Here is a 15,488-nt window from a genome sequence, read left to right on the forward strand (position 1 = left end):
CTTGAACAGAAACAGCCTGTCAGCCTGACGGTCGGACGAATGTGAAATACTGATATACTGATACTGATATACTTTGTGCGTGCACTGATTAAGCCGTCCAAGTGAGCCAGCCAGCCGTTAGAGAGTGACATACATATGGGCTCAGCTGGCTGGCTGGTGACTGGACTGGACTGGACTGGTTCGGGAACCAACCCGTCGCGTCGGAGTAGGAGTCTTGGTGAGCTTTCGGGTACGCTTACGGTTACAAGAACAGGAATAAATAAAAAGAACGTCGAGAGACGTGGTACATGACTAGATGACTGGTAGATATACTTAAGTATGCTTTATGCTTTGTGGTTGTCGGCGGAATCCGGATTATCCAGGCAGAGGCTAGATAGAGTCCACTGGGCCACTAGACTAGTAGCTTTAGTCCGTGAGTTGTGGCGTTCCCCAAAGGTAATTAACAAGCAATCCTTCCCCGGAGCTGGTCTGCCTCTCCCCGAACCGTCGGCTTTTGCGGGGCGGGATACTCACTCACTCTGCTTCTTCTTCTTCTTCTTCTTCTTCTTCTTCTTCTTCTTCTTCTTTCCCCATCTTTTTCATTCTCCACGCACTCCATCCCTGGAGCTTCAAATAACCATCTCTACCCCATTGGCGCTGGTTTTGTTATCATTATCCAACCCATGGCCCCCGCGCAACCAACTCTCCTCGCCAACCCCGTCCCCGTCCTCTGCATCTACCCTGTCCGATAGCGGACCGCTCGCCATCCTTATCACATCGCATCGCGAATTTTCATCCTCGGCTGCGTCGCGCCCACCCCATCGCCATCACCATCGCAGGAATCCAGCAATCAAGCCCTTCTCCACTACCTGGGTAAAGCAATCACCCTGCCGTCCGTTTTGAGGACCAGAGATCCGACACTACACACCACCATGTCAACGTCCCCACCTCCCGCGTCGACACCAGCGCAACACCCTTCTCACACCATGACACATACCCATACCACCACGAGTTCGCAGTCGCCGCCCCCGTCGACGAGCTCGAAACATGATTATAAGGGGTTCGTTGGGGGTGTGTTTTCGGGGATTGCGAAGTTGAGTGGTACGTACATCTTTTACTCAGCCCGGTTTAGTTCAGTGGTTTTGTCCTGCTTTGCTGGTGATGTTCTTGGTATTGTTACTGTTATTGTTATCATGTGCGAATGTTTTCTTTGCTGGCGTGAGGATTTAGAGATCCTATCCGAGTGTTATTCTTCTTCTGACGGTGCAAATGAAAATGAGAATGGCAATTACTAACTTGCTTTCTCGCGCACAGTCGGACATCCGTACGTGAACCTACGCTGCTTGCTCTACTCTAGCGCTGCGCCCTCCTGGGTTGCAAAACACACGTTAACCAGGCGTCGAACAGATTCGATACCGTGAAAGTGCGATTACAAACCAGTACGGAAAGCCACTTTCGCGGCCCATGGGATTGCGTTCTCCAGACTGTTCGCAAGGAAGGCATAACGGGGTTTTATAAAGGAGCTACGCCACCGCTGGTCGGTTGGATGGTTATGGATTCTGTGTGAGTTGCGCCCGTTCTATCGAGACATGCCACACACACACACAGAGAGAGAGAGGGGGGGGAAGTCTGTATGTGTGTGAGATATGACCACAGGGTGGGAGGAATCGCTGACGGCCGGACTTCACAGTATGTTGGGCTCCTTGACTCTGTATCGCCGATTGCTGCTGGAGAATGTGTTCTCGAAGCCGGATCTCCGCGCCCGCATCCCTTTCATTGGCCACCAGCCGGATCTGCACACTCTGCCGAGTTTCGGGCACGGCATTGCGGGTGTGATGGCTGGGATGACGGTTAGTTTTATTGCGGCCCCGGTGGAGCATATCAAGGCCAGGTTGCAGATTCAGTATGCGGCGGATAAGTCGAAAAGGTTGTATAGCGGGCCGATTGATTGTGTACGGAAGATTGTAAGGATACTTCCCTCTGAAGGTGTTGAGGTTGAGGTTGAGATTGGAGCTGACCCGAGTCTCTAGGTCGGCACCCACGGCATCGCGGGATTATACCGCGGGCTCTGCGCGACGATGATCTTCCGCTCGTGCTTCTTCTTCTGGTGGGGATCGTACGACATCTTCACGCGGATGCTGAAAGAGAAGACCAGCCTGTCGGCCCCCGCGATCAACTTCTGGGCGGGCGGCATCTCGGCCCAGGTCTTCTGGATCACGTCGTATCCGTCGGACGTGGTCAAGCAGCGGCTGATGACGGACCCGCTGGGCGGCGCGCTGGGCGACGGGCAGCGCAGGTTCCGCTGGTGGAAGGATGCCGCGGCGGCGGTGTATCGCGAGAGAGGCTGGAGGGGCTACTGGCGAGGCTTCATGCCGTGCTTCCTCCGAGCATTCCCGGCGAATGCGATGGCCTTGGTTGCATTTGAGGGTGTGATGCGGTGGCTGCCGTAGTGAGACACGGCCAGTCAAGCATGCATGCGGAGTCATCAGGATACATACTGGATGGATGGATGGATGGATGGATAGGATACTGCATAGACCGTGCGCTTGAACACGGGCGCAATGATATATAAAATGATGGATAGATAGATAGATAGATATTAATGAATACTATATACCATAACATCTTTCAGCAAAAAGACGTAAATAGTAGATGTGAAGAGTATAAGGGAGAGATGGCTGAAAACAGCGATTCCTCAGGCGCAACCGCATGCGGCGCCCCCGTTCCCAAAGCAGCGCCGGAATGGAGCAGTCCTTAAAACGACACCTCTAGCGCAAAAATAAAAAAAGAATGGCAAGAGTGGGGTTCGAACCCACGAATCTTACGATATTGCATCTTAAGGGCAACCTATTGGTCTGGTCAGTACTCTTATCCCTGAGAAATTCTGGCAGTCACTACTTACGCCTTAACCACTCGGCCATCTTGCCAGTGACAGATTTGAAAAATTAATCACTTAATAGCCTTCCACCGTGGAGGTTCTTATTCCGGCCGGTGCTGTTCCCGCCGATCCCCTTCTGCTTCTGCTTCTGCATTGCTTCTGCTCCTGCGTCCTCTCTTCCTCGTCTGCTACGACGCTGCCCGACTCGGGACATTGAGAACCAAGTGGTTGCAAGTCGCAAGCGGTCGGGTTGGAGCTGTCCCAGTCGGTCTCTCGGTCCGCGTGTTCCTTTCCTCGCCATCCCGTCATCCCGTCATCCTGCATCCTGTCCTCTTGTCCTCTCTTCCGCTCCACCACCTCCACCACCACCATCCTCTCTCTCGCTATGTCCCGGGCCCGGCTCATGACCACTCTGATCACTGGCTAAAGAGTATCGCGACTCCTCGCCGGGCCAGATCGAATCCCCCGTTCCCGATCCGATCCATCCAGCCCCGACCAGCTGCCGGCCAGCCAGCATCTCCTGCCGAACAACGACCTCCTCTCCTCTCCTCAGCCTCACTCAACACCCGCCCAATCCTACAATGGCCGTCGCACGCACCATGCGTCGCACAAGCCCCATAACGGTCTTCCTGGCCGCCCTGCTGGCCTTCGGTTTCCTCTGCTTCCTGCTCTCGCCCTCCACGCCCACCTCCCCCAATCCTCCTCCAGCGCCCCCATCACCGATGCCTCATCTCAACTCCGCCGCGAAGACGCCGCCGAACACCCTCTCTCCCCCCCGACGAAACCCTTCTTCAAATCCCAACCCGTGCGCGCGAACGGCCAATTCGCCCCCCACCAGTGAAACACTACAACCTGAACGAACTAACCAGCAGCAGCGAGTCGATCAAACAAGGCGAACGCATCCTCATCCTCACGCCCCTGGCCCGCTTCTACCAGGAGTTCTGGGACAATGTGGTGCAACTCAGCTACCCGCACGAGCTGATCAGCATCGGGTTCATCATCCCCTCGACAAAGGACGGCAACGCCGCCGTCGCGGCCCTGGAAGAAGCCATCAGCGCCACGCAATCCGGCCCCGTCGACAACCGGTTCGCCTCCATCAGCATCCTGCGCCAGGACTTCGAACCCCCCATCCAGTCGCAGGACGAAAAGGAGCGCCACAAAATGTCCAACCAGAAAGCGCGCCGTGAGTCCATGAGTCGCGCCCGCAACAGCCTCCTCTTCACCACCCTCGGCCCCAGCACCTCGTGGGTCCTCTGGCTCGACTCGGACATCATCGAAACCCCCGACTCCCTGATCCAGGACCTAACAGCCCACGACCGCCCCGTCATCGTCCCGAACTGCTTCCAGCGCTACTACAACAACGACAAGAAGGAAATGGACGTCCGGCCCTACGACTTCAACTCCTGGATCGATAGCTCCACCGCCCAGCAGCTCGGCGATACCATGGGTCCCGATGAGATTCTGCTAGAGGGCTACGCTGAACTCCCCACCTACCGCACCCTGATGGCCTACATGGCCGATACGAATAAGCCGCGACCCAGTCGCGAGATGGAGTTGGATGGCGTCGGCGGCACCGCCCTGATGGTCAAGGCCGATGTCCATCGTGATGGCGCCATGTTCCCCGCTTTTCCGTTTTATCATCTCGTTGAGACGGAGGGGTTCGCCAAGATGGTCAAGAGGTTGGGATATGCTGTTTATGGCTTGCCGGATTATTTTGTATGTTGCCCTTTCGCCTTGTTCTTATCTCTCTCTCTCTCTCTCTCCCTTCCTTTCCCCCTCCATTACTCTTGGCGTTTACATGGACTAACGGATGGGTTTGTAGGTATACCACTACAACGAGTAAGTGGATGGTCAAACGATGAGATGGGACGGGGGGAGAGGAGGCTGGGATGAACCTGGATATGATAGCTAGGATATGATAGCCAGGATACGTACGATAGCTAGGATAGGACGGATGCATGCATGCATGGATGACGGATCGATAGGATCGATAGGATCGATAAGGATGGGGATATACTAAGTTTCATGTTTCATGTTTTGCTTGTTTGAACTAGATCAGAGAATTATATATGATATAATATGATAGGACAGTAAAGGATATGATATCTATCCACTGTCGTACTAGTAAGAGAGGTGTGTCGTGAGGGTAGAGGGTTGGGTAATTGCTTTGTCTTGTGTTTTATTCATGGTGGACCGGCTGTTTGCTTGCTTGCTAGCTACTAATGGACAGCTAGCTAGGCAGGTAGATAGGTAGGTAGGTAGGTAGGTAGGTAGGTAGGTAGGTAGGTAGATAGATACGTAGTAGGTAGTAGGAAGTAGGAAGTAGGTAGGTACATAGATGCTAGGATGTGCAGGTTGGGGGTAGGCAGGTAGATAGGCAGGTAGGTAGGTGAGTAGGTAGGTGAGTATAGTAGGTGGGTATAACAGCGCGTGCATATTATGATACGACTTATTTACTCGTCATCTGTCTATCTATCTATCTATCTACCATCTACAACCTTATCTATATGTAGATGTAGGTAGGAGCCACTTTTCGGCACCCTCATTACACATCCTATACACTGGATCGTATCGTATCGTATCGTATCGAGGCAGACTCACCTAGTCCCAGGAGATACTGCAGAAATACACACACGTCACGTTAGCATGATAATCAAACCGGTAGATGTACAACCGAGAAACAAGTAGAGGTGGGAAATAGGGGAAGAAAAGGTGAAGAAAGAAAGAAATGGGAAAAAAGAAGAAGAAAAACGCACACAAGCATAATCCCCGCGCCCACCATAACAGCCAAGAACTGAACAATCGTCTTCTTGACCTCGACGCGCTTATCGGGCCCGGTCTCCAGCAACTCGGGAATCACCGACACCGTGCCAACATACAGGAACGTCCCCGCCGTGAACGGGAGCAGCATGTCGCCCCAGGTCAGACTCGTACCGAGCAGACCGGCCGACGCGGACTCCACGCCTGCAGCGGTACTGCCGTGCCCGCCGCCGAGTTCCTGGACCGCAATGCCGATGAACGTGCCGAGGAAGGCGCCGATGGCGGTGACGAACTGCGCGCCCATGGCTTTGCGCTTGGAGAAGCCGGACTGGATGAGCAGGGCGAAGTCGCCGACCTCGTGGGGGATTTCGTGGAAGAAGACGGCTACGGTGGTGGTTGCGCCGATGGTGGGCGAGGCGTAGAAGGAGGAGGACATCGCCAGGCCGTCGGTGATGTTGTGCGTGAAGTCGGCGATGAGGTTGAGGTATCCGCCTAGCTTGACGCTGGGGTTGATTTCTTTTTCTGTTTCCGGGGCGGGGGTGGCGGTGGCGGTAGTGATCGCAGTGGGTTTGCGCTGCTTGAGGGGGGTGCTGGGTTCGGGGGAGGTGCTGGTACCGCTGGTGGTGGCTGTGGGGTGGTCATCGTGGGAGTGGGCATGAGCATGGGAATGGTCGTGGCCCGCGCCGCCGGTGGCGATGCGGAGGGTCTTGTCCATTGCGACGAAGGTGAAGAAGCCGACCATGATTCCGAGGCCGAGCAGCAGGTTGCGGTTCGGCTCGACCATCACGAACCGCACGCTGTCGGGGGAGCCTTCGCCGAGGAAGATCTCCGGGAGGAGGTGGAAGAGCGTGTCGCCCAGGAGGCCGCCTACCGCGAAAGCGACCATGACGGACAGCGAGGAGGGGTCAATGTTCGGGGGGCAGAGAGCCAGGAGGAAGTCTGGGGACAGTCATGGTTATGATTGTGTGTTGTGGAACCGGGAGGGGGGGGGATGAGCGTACTGGGGGGACCGGAGATGTAGATGGTCGCCAGGATGGCGTTCACGGCAGGGCTGCCGGGAAAGAGCACGGAGAAGATCTTCGAGGTCAGGCTGGTGGTTTGGGGGCTGGTGAGGCGCTTGTGCTCGTTGAGAGATTCGACGAGGGGACAGTTCTGGACGCAGACGTCAGTTTGGATGTTCAATGGGAGAAGAGGTGTATGAGATGCATAGCAATGGCAACATGCATCTCCGTGAGGGTGAGGGTGAGGGTGAGGGTGAATACCTGCAATTCCTCCTCGATCTGACCCACCGACAGGTCTCCCACCGATAGGGCATCGTGGGCGGCAGCGAGAGCAGAGAAGAGAACAAGGCCAGCAGCAAGCGCCAGGCACATGCGCCGCGAGGGAGCAAGCAGAGAGGGGCCATGATAGCGATGGTTGGGGAATCAGGGAGGGAGTGGAGGAGAAAGAATAATATCATTGCGATGGTCCGTTGTCGGATGGCCTGTTATCGGCATTGCAAACAGTGCAAAGGCTGCAAACAGTGCCAACCTCGACTTTTCGGGATCGATAAGATCGACTCGTTTTCTTCGCCGCAATTTTTGAACCGCTCGACACCATTCCAGTTCCACCCTCCACATCCCATCCCATCCCTCACCATGACCAACGTCAGACAGAAGAGAAAGCAGAGATCCTCCCTCCCCAAGGCCAAGGCCAAGAGGACCGGTCTCCTCAAGAGCGGCAAGAAGAAGATCAATGTCTTGGGAAATGCCATCATCGCCGAAAACTGGTACGCTGCCGGCCTCTGCTGGGCCTCCGCAAATATCACCCACCCACTGGTGCTGTAATGCTAATGCTTCTTGACCAGGGACCGCAAGCTCACCCTCACACAAAACTACCGCCAGCTGGGCCTCGTTCACCGTTTGAACGCCCCCTCCGGTGGCTCCCAGAAGCGCGCCACTGCGGATGGTGTCGTTACCGGCGAACGCGAGGACTCGCTGTACATCAAGAGCAGCGCGCAAGCGGCGGCCAAGCAGGCCGCGACCGGCGAGATCCAGGTTGAGCGCGACCCCGAGACGGGCAAGATTCTGCGGGTGATCCGCGGCGACGACGAAGTGGAGGTGGCCGGGCGCAAGCACAAGCGCAACAATCCGCTCAACGACCCGCTGAACGACCTCGAGAGCCCCGCCCTCACCCTCCCGGAGCAGAAGAATGCGGCCACGACGGTTGTCCAGCAGCTCGAGCAGCAGGCGGACCGCGAGGGCGTGTCGGTCAAGGCCAAGAAGCCCCGGCACCAGAGCAAGCGCGAGGAGGAGTGGGTGCAGAGACTGGTCGAGAAGCACGGAGACAACTACATCGCCATGGCGCGCGACCGCAAACTCAACCCCATGCAGCAGAGCATAGGCGACCTGAAGCGGCGGATCAGCAAGTGCCGGTCATAATGGGTTGGTTTGGTTTGATGCATTTCTATTGGCGAGTACGGCGTTCGACAGGGTGATTTGGGGAAAAGTGCTTGCTGGGTTGGATCTTCTGTCCACTTATCCCTCTGAATATAGACCTCCATCTGCGCATGGCTGCAGATCCCAACTGTTAATACATGATCGTTACCATGTGTTTGTGTCTGGTAGATGTGGTTTCGTTGCGTCCCCACATCGGTGCCACAGGCTGAGTGTCGCGCTGAGAAACAGCAGGCTCATTCACTGCCAGCCCTGGACGCGCGAATGAATCTCTACGCGTCGGGCATCGTCTGGCGCGAGGTATATTGTCCAGAGCCCTACCTTCTGCTGTATTCTGTAGTTCCATCCGCTGCATCCCCCCCCCCCCCTTTTTCTGTCGCGTCATCCCATCAATCTCATCTCCCTCAAACTCAAACAAAGCTATCCAAAATGGCCACCCGTTTCTCTCTCATCCTCACAACCCTCCTCAATCTCCTCGTCGCCACCGCGGCCCAAATTGCCTAGTATGTACGCCCTTTAACACCCCTGGTCTCAAAAGCAAACTAATCATCGTGCGTCCCTCTCAGCAACCCGCAGACCAACTCAGTCCTCTGCTCCAAAACCGGCGGTAGCTACTGCGTCTATGGCTCCCTTGCGGGCTCCACCCTCGTCTCCTGTGTCTCCAAGGATACGGTAGAGATCCGTTCTTGCAATATTATGTATATTTCTCACTTCACCTCACCGACAAAGTAACAAACTGAGAAATTGAGAAATTGACACTGACAAACAATGCGTCCAGCCTGTCAAGCATCCTCCCTGAAGGCTATGAGCAGCATGCTACCTGTTCGTTCACCCTGTCTTTCTTTTGTACTATCCAGACATACACACACATACACACACACAGAGAGAGAGAGAGAGAGACCCTACCATCTAACAAACAAACCAACCAGGCTACGAACCCTCCCCGATGGCCGGCGACGCTCTCTGCGCCTTCAACGGCACCGGATACCCTCTGTCCGCAGACAGCAGCACCATTCTCTCCAAGGCCACAATCGCTATCCCGCAGTCCATCCTCTGCACCGAAGAAGACCTGTGGTTCTACTACCATCCCTTGTCCGCAGGAGGGGGGGATACTCAAGGACCAGACCAACAGCAGCAACCCCACACAGAGCCCAAACCAGCCACTCCTTCCCCTCCCCTGATTACCCTAACCCTCACCCTCACCTCCCGATCCGCGTACCCGTCTGCAGATATCCCAGTCTCGGTCTCAGTGTCAGTGTCAGTGTCAGTGTCAGTGTGCTCCTCCCACCCCCTCCTCCTCCACAGAAGACAGCCCGAGCAGACAAGAACCCACACACACATCCAGACGCGCATCTGCTCGAACCCATCCCCCGTCTCTCCGTCCCTGCAGTGGCTGTTTCCGACGCCGCTTGGGGGCGTGGATGTTCTTTCTTTGAGTACAGCTATGGGCACGGGTATCATGACTGAGGTTGTTACTGCTATGGCTACTGCTAGTGCCACTGCTAGTGCCACTGCTACTGCCACTGCTACAGCTGGAATCACTACTTTCACCGGCATAACCACCATAACTATCACCAGTAGCAGCAGCAGCACCGATAGTAGTAGCACTACGACTACCACTACTACCACTACCACCGGAATGACTACCCATACCAAACCCAGACCCCTCTCAACCTACACCTCAACCATCTACCTCAGTCGCACGCGGAGCTTCATCACCACCACCACCACCACCACCACCACCACCACCACCACCACCACCCCGACAACACCACCACCACCATCGCGCTAGCGATGACCCCAGCGCCGAATACCTCCTCCAGCGAGGAGTCGGAGTCGTGGGACGTGAGGGTCGGGGTGTCGGGGTGGAGTCTGGTGTGTGTGCTTTTGGGAATGGGCGTCTTTATTATCGGATAAATCGATTGTTCTTTTCTTTTCTTTTTTTTTGATGGTGTCAGTGTCAGCTGAGGTGGGATGGGTGGCTGGTTTTCTTTTCTTTTGTGGGTTGGGTTGGGTTTGTAGGAGGAGTATGATGGTATGTAAGTATCTGCGCTGGATGATGACTATCTATTTATCTATCTACCGACCCAGGTTGATTTTTGTTGGTGTCTATCTATCTACACTTACTGGTGATGCATTGTGAATAACGCAATTGATTTCATTTCCATTGAATCATGACTATCTCTTTCATTCTTTCATTCCGATCAATCATAACTGTATATCCCATACCCCCCCCTCCTCTCACCAACAATCCAACCATACCTCTCTCACTATATATCTCTCACAAACCCCTGCCTCACCACCCCCCCAGCATCCAGCATCACATAATAATCCGCATCCTTAATGGCCTCCAGTCGATGCGCAATCGTAATAACCGTCGACTCCCTCATCTCCTCCCTGAGCACCTGCTGGATCTCCAACGAGCTCTCGTGATCAATCGACGCCGTCGCCTCATCCAACACCACAATCGAGCTGCGCCGGAGCACGGCCCTCGACAGCCCGATGAGCTGACGCTCGCCCTGGCTCAGGTTCCGTCCACCGGCCTCGACCCGCGTCTCGAGGGTCCAGCCGTGTCGGCCGCAGATTCGTCGTAGGACGTCTGCGCACTCCGCGTCGGAGTATTCGGCTGTCGGGTCGAGGTTGAGCCGGATGCTGCCGGGGAAGAGGACGGGGTCTTGCGCGACGAAGGTTACGCGGGTGCGGAGGGCCTGGGTGTTGACCTGCGCGATGTCGAGGCCGTCGATGACGATCCGGCCCGAGTCTGGCCGGACGACGCTGAGGAGGGAGACGGCCAGGGTGGATTTCCCGCTGCCTGTCCGGCCGATGATGGCTGTTGTGGAGCCGCCGGGGATGCGCAGGGAGAGGTGTTTGAGGGAGGGATCGAGGTGGGGGGCGTAGCGGACCGTGACGTCTTCGAAGACGATGTCCTGTCCGAATTTCGGCCATGAGGCCGGCGGGGTGATCGTGCCGGGGGGTTCCTGTTCGACGTGGAGGAGCTCGTCGACGCGTTCGACCGACACGAAGTCCATTTGCAGCTGGCCGTATTGCTTGCAGAGGGCGTGGGTGGAGGCGACGAAGTTGTTGGCTGCGACGAGCACGAAGGCCGCCAGGCCCGGGGTGACGCTGGTGTACAGGGCCAGCACGGTGAGGCAGAAGGTCGAGAACGCGGAGAGGCTCTCGAAGCGGTACATCAGCCAGCTTTGCAGCGACCAGTAGAAGTGGTCCATTCCTTGGAATTTGTCGACCACGGCGATGACCCGGGCTTGGAAGCGCGACTCGGCGTGGAAGGCCCGCACCGTGGTGAGGCCGTGAAGCAGCTCGCCGAAGTTGGAGATCAGGGGGCTGAGCGAGACCATTTCTAGGCGGCGGAGGCTTTGGGAGGTGGGCAGGAAGTGCAGGAAGATGGCGATGAAGAAGGTGGTCAGCAGGAGGGAGAAGAGGAGGAAGCTGGGTGTTACGGAGGCGATCACGGCGATGGACGATAGCCAGGTGATGGCTTGGAAGGCGATGGTTTGGAATTGCTCGCTGATGTTGCCGTCGACTACGCCGATGTCTGAGGTGAGCCGGTTCATGAGCCGGCCGATGGGGGTGACGTCGAAGAAGCGGAAGGTCGCGTGGCTGACTCGCTCCATGACTTCCGAGAAGAGCGTTTTGCCCGCGCTGTACACCATGACTAGCATCACGAGTTGTGCGAGGAGAAGCATGATGGATTGGAAGGTGGTGATGGCGAAGAACGCGAGCAACCATGGACGGACGTCTTCGAGTGGGGCCGGGAATTCGTCCAGGGGGTTTGTCGGTTTCCAGTTGATCAGGTTCACCATTTCTGAGGGGGTTGTCAGTTCGCCCGTGAAGGATTTCGCCGTCGATGTTGAGTAGCCGAATAGGAGAAGTGTTTCGTTATAGGCTTCTCCCCACCCCTTCAGAAACCAGGACTGTCCCACGGAGGTCAATCGGTAGATTGTTAGCATGGCGATCAGGACAATCCACCACTGGTATTTGCTGGCTTTGATGTATTTCCAGTATACTTTGGCCTTGACGCCCCATTCGGCGCGGTGTTCCTCCTCAATGAACTTGGTGGGTACTGCAGCTGTGTCGTCTGCAAGTGCTTCGCTCTCGGGCTCGGGTTCAGTAACAGCGGAGACGTCTCCGTGGGGATCACCTGTGTTTAGTGAGGCATCCTGTTGGTCTTCGACCGTGGCGCGACCATCTTGGATAAGGATTATCTGGTTTGCAATGTGGTGAACCAGGTGGGTTCGATGGGTGACGAGAACAATCGTGCGGTCTTTCATCAAGGGCCCCGTAAAGCATTTTTGAGCCACCGTTTCGGCAGTGTTATGGTCCAGGGCTGACAAGGGGTCATCGAGGAACAAGATCCTGGAGGTGCTGTACATCGCCCGCGCGAGAGCTACCCGTGCCTTCTGTCCACCTGACAAACCGATGCCATTCTCTCCCACGAATGACAAATCGCCATGCTTGAAGTTGGAAAGATCGGGTATCAAGGCGCACGCGTCAAGAACCTGCTTGTAACGCTGCTCATCAAAGGGCGACGAGAAGAGTATGTTGTCACGGATGCTCATGCTCTGCAGCCATGGCGTTTGAGCACAGTATCCGATCATCTCGTTGGGCACGTACGAGACACCTTTGAGTCTGTCCAGTTCGCCCAGCAAGGCCTGGAGTAAAGCTGTTTTACCAGAGCCTACCTTGCCGAAAACAACGGTCAGTCCTTGGGGTATCTTCAGGTCGATGTCGTAAAGCACCGGTGTCGCTTTACCGGGCCACCCGAAGGAACAAGAGTCGAGATGGATTGGGGCCGATTCTGCGTCAGAGATGGCCTTCTTCTCCTTATCCGGCTCTGCCATGAAGTCCTCGATTCTTTCCATGGCAATAGACGCGTTGATCAATACGGTGATCAGGCTGGGGATGTCCCGCAAACGAGTTTCGAGCATCGTGAAGAGCTGCAGAGCCGGGAAGATGATATCGATACGTAACGGGTGGCCGGCCAGAAGAGTGTACGCATATAGCGCAACCACCGGGAACAGACCGCTGGCAAACGTGTTGATGAAACGAATGATGATGCCCCACAGCATGGTGATAATCCGGACATTTAGCTCGGATTGTCGCGCATCCATGACTTGCCGCAGCCAGTGATTCTGCCATCCGTACCAGCGCAGGTGACGCAGTGCCTCCACGAATTGAGAGGAGATCTGGAGTCGATTGTCCGTGGCCAGCCGACGGATCCGTTCTTTCTGGAGAAGAATGCGAGTGACGAAGATATTCAACACCTGCGCGATCAGAACGGCCACGATGCCCAGGAAGCATGACGGGCCAAGCAGCTTCCAGACGAGTACAACCGCAATGACAAGACCCAGAGGTTTGTCGATCAGTGCATCGATCTCCCAGAATCGCTGGGCTACCTCGTAGACATCGCCTCGTAATAGGTTGAATATCTTGCCCATGGAAGCAGTCTTCTTAGCTTCTGCCTTGCCGGCCGGCCGGGATTTCCAAAATTGCCACCATCTTTTACGTCCCTCATCGGAAGTTGTCTCCGTATCGTCTTCCTGTGAATTATTCTCGTCGGTATTTTCAATCACCTGCTGGTCGTATATGTTCTTCCGTGATAAAGCCTTTTCATAGACCATCATCATCATCTCCCCCCTGCTTCTCTCGTAACACCTTCTGCCATACCAAAGACTCAGTACCTGAGACTGCGCCGCCACCAGACGCAGAAGCAAGGACAGCAGAGCGTATGTTAGAGCAGCACGATTGGACGAACCACGATCCGTCATTGCCTGCAACAACTGTTGAAGGAGCACCGGTGTGGAAAAGTCTACAAGCCGTCAGCGTCATCCATCCCACGGACAATTGACAGACAAACCGCAAACCATCTGCACGATGGCAATGGTGGTGATGATCAGAACATCGATCCCGTTGGCCTGAAGTAGTCGGCTAATGACAGAGCCTTTCAACTTTCGGAACCGCTCATGTAGCCTGAGATGCTGAAATTCAAATCCCAGAAACCAAACATCGTCTTCCTGCAATTGCCTGGCCCTGCCTATAGACATCAACGGTGCCATCCATGACACGCTCAAAAACTGCCAGAGTCGCAGGTTGTCCTCAGGGCTGCGGTATTTGCTGGATGGCTGTTGGCCAACAGCCCCAATATCCATGCAAGGCAGCGACGGGCCTCGAAAAGGCATCATGAGGATAATGAGACCACCCACCAAAGCTGCACCCGCTGATATATAGTGAGGAATGAGTCTTGAACCGGCATAAGTGCCGTGGCTCGCAACGGTCGCAATCTCTACTACCAATGCACTAGCAAAAAAGACCAACAAAGAGACCGGGCATGACCTCGGACGTGCTATTGCGATTAGGCAGGTTGCAGCAGCCTGAAGATGGTCAGTCCACCATTTCCAGTAGGTGGGATTCAACCTACCCAGGCTACAAGAAGAGCAGCACTGGAGAACTGCCGGTCAAGAACTACTTTGATGAGTTCGGCGATGGACCCGATCAACGAGACGGCAAAGAGAGTGATCACCCAGCCAATCCGTTGTTTCGCTCCATCTAACGGCAGCTCCGAAGTCATCGGCTTCTCCATAATAAAGGGCCTCGTCCATCGTGGACGTTTAACCCCAGGTAGCCGACCCGTCGCATAACCCAGAATGACAATCAATGCCACAATAGCGGGGAGGGTAGATAGGTCTACCACACCGCATGGCGACATCCGCGCATTGCGGGAGTCCTGACATAGATATGTTAGCAGCCAGCACGATAATGTGTTTGTGACTGTGCGGTGAGCGTACCCATATCCAATCACACGAGAGTGCTCCATGTCCCTTTTCTCCCGGCATTGGAGGATGGCAATGGCTGTGTATCCTCGGCCACTGGTCGAGTCCAAGGGAGTCAAGCCAAGCACGCTGCTGCTGTCAGCACATCTTATCAATGACGGCGGATTATCGGCGCTGCTTCCGAGAGGGCCCTGTGGCCTGAGGCAGCGTGGCACGAATGCAGCGCTTCCCCACATTACGAGAATTACCAAACTTACTGGTTGGTATAGTTACACCAGGAAACAGGTCGTTGTTGCCTCCGGGCCGATGGAATCGATCTCGGGCAGGGATCGGATCTGGTCTGACTTCTCTCCACGAGAAAGCCAGCCTCCGTCCATTCTGCAATGCTCTGATGGCATATTTCCCAAGCGTTGTACGGAGTAGGACCACAACCATCACCGCTCAAAGTTTTTGGATCCTGCAGTGGTGTGGTCACCGTACAGTACAGGTGGGCCGGCTCCATCCAGGGTGGATGCTTGATCGGATCGGGTTAGCATGGGTCAGATCATACATGTCCACTTTCTCTCCAGTCTCAAGCCATTCCGGGTATGCAGGCTGTTCATCTGAATATCAGTAAAATTGGCCAGATGTGTCGGGAAGTCAGGAGGG

The 15,488-nt window shown here is 55.4% G+C and overlaps 5 protein-coding genes and 1 non-coding gene across 6 annotated transcripts; 3 read left to right on the forward strand and 3 right to left on the reverse strand.

The window, feature by feature from the left end:
* Positions 1–564: 564 nt before the first annotated feature.
* BO70DRAFT_388872 (mannosyltransferase complex subunit MNN9) lies at positions 565–4,946 on the forward strand. The gene is made up of 8 exons (XM_025546024.1): positions 565–1,080; positions 1,294–1,303; positions 1,387–1,542; positions 1,670–1,943; positions 2,010–2,428; positions 3,411–3,662; positions 3,727–4,573; positions 4,680–4,946. Exons 1-8 carry the CDS (start codon positions 912–914, stop codon positions 4,698–4,700), a joined length of 2,148 nt encoding a protein of 715 aa, XP_025397239.1. The 5' UTR covers positions 565–911; the 3' UTR covers positions 4,701–4,946.
* Positions 2,771–2,906, reverse strand: BO70DRAFT_t236. The gene has a single exon. It is a non-coding gene; the product is annotated as a tRNA-His (tRNA).
* A 331-nt stretch (positions 4,947–5,277) lies between the features above and the next one.
* BO70DRAFT_388873 (Zn(2+) transporter YKE4) lies at positions 5,278–7,045 on the reverse strand. Its single transcript, XM_025546025.1, has 4 exons — positions 6,880–7,045; positions 6,619–6,769; positions 5,614–6,556; positions 5,278–5,474 (listed from the first exon to the last, which is right to left on the reverse strand). Exons 1-4 carry the CDS (start codon positions 6,988–6,990, stop codon positions 5,459–5,461), a joined length of 1,221 nt encoding a protein of 406 aa, XP_025397240.1. The 5' UTR covers positions 6,991–7,045; the 3' UTR covers positions 5,278–5,458.
* A 170-nt stretch (positions 7,046–7,215) lies between these two features.
* On the forward strand, positions 7,216–8,283 carry BO70DRAFT_319221 (nucleolar protein 16). Its single transcript, XM_025540435.1, has 2 exons — positions 7,216–7,385; positions 7,464–8,283. Exons 1-2 carry the CDS (start codon positions 7,255–7,257, stop codon positions 8,035–8,037), a joined length of 705 nt encoding a protein of 234 aa, XP_025397241.1. The 5' UTR covers positions 7,216–7,254; the 3' UTR covers positions 8,038–8,283.
* Positions 8,284–8,481: 198 nt separating this feature from the next.
* On the forward strand, positions 8,482–10,177 carry BO70DRAFT_381319 (uncharacterized protein; the record flags this gene model as incomplete). The annotated part of the gene is made up of 4 exons (XM_025545462.1): positions 8,482–8,555; positions 8,619–8,780; positions 8,831–8,874; positions 8,982–10,177. The coding sequence occupies 4 exons, from the start codon at positions 8,482–8,484 to the stop codon at positions 9,842–9,844; spliced, it is 1,143 nt and encodes a 380-aa protein (XP_025397242.1). The 3' UTR covers positions 9,845–10,177.
* A 145-nt stretch (positions 10,178–10,322) lies between these two features.
* On the reverse strand, positions 10,323–14,922 carry BO70DRAFT_340906 (putative ABC bile acid transporter; the record flags this gene model as incomplete). Its single annotated transcript, XM_025541311.1, has 4 exons — positions 14,856–14,922; positions 14,489–14,794; positions 13,928–14,441; positions 10,323–13,879 (listed from the first exon to the last, which is right to left on the reverse strand). The coding sequence occupies exons 1-4, from the start codon at positions 14,901–14,903 to the stop codon at positions 10,323–10,325; spliced, it is 4,425 nt and encodes a 1,474-aa protein (XP_025397243.1). The 5' UTR covers positions 14,904–14,922.
* Between the last annotated feature and the right edge of the window lie 566 nt (positions 14,923–15,488).

This window comes from Aspergillus heteromorphus (genome assembly GCF_003184545.1).
Source record: "Aspergillus heteromorphus CBS 117.55 chromosome Unknown BO70scaffold_22, whole genome shotgun sequence".
Classification (NCBI taxonomy): Eukaryota; Fungi; Ascomycota; class Eurotiomycetes; order Eurotiales; family Aspergillaceae; genus Aspergillus; species Aspergillus heteromorphus.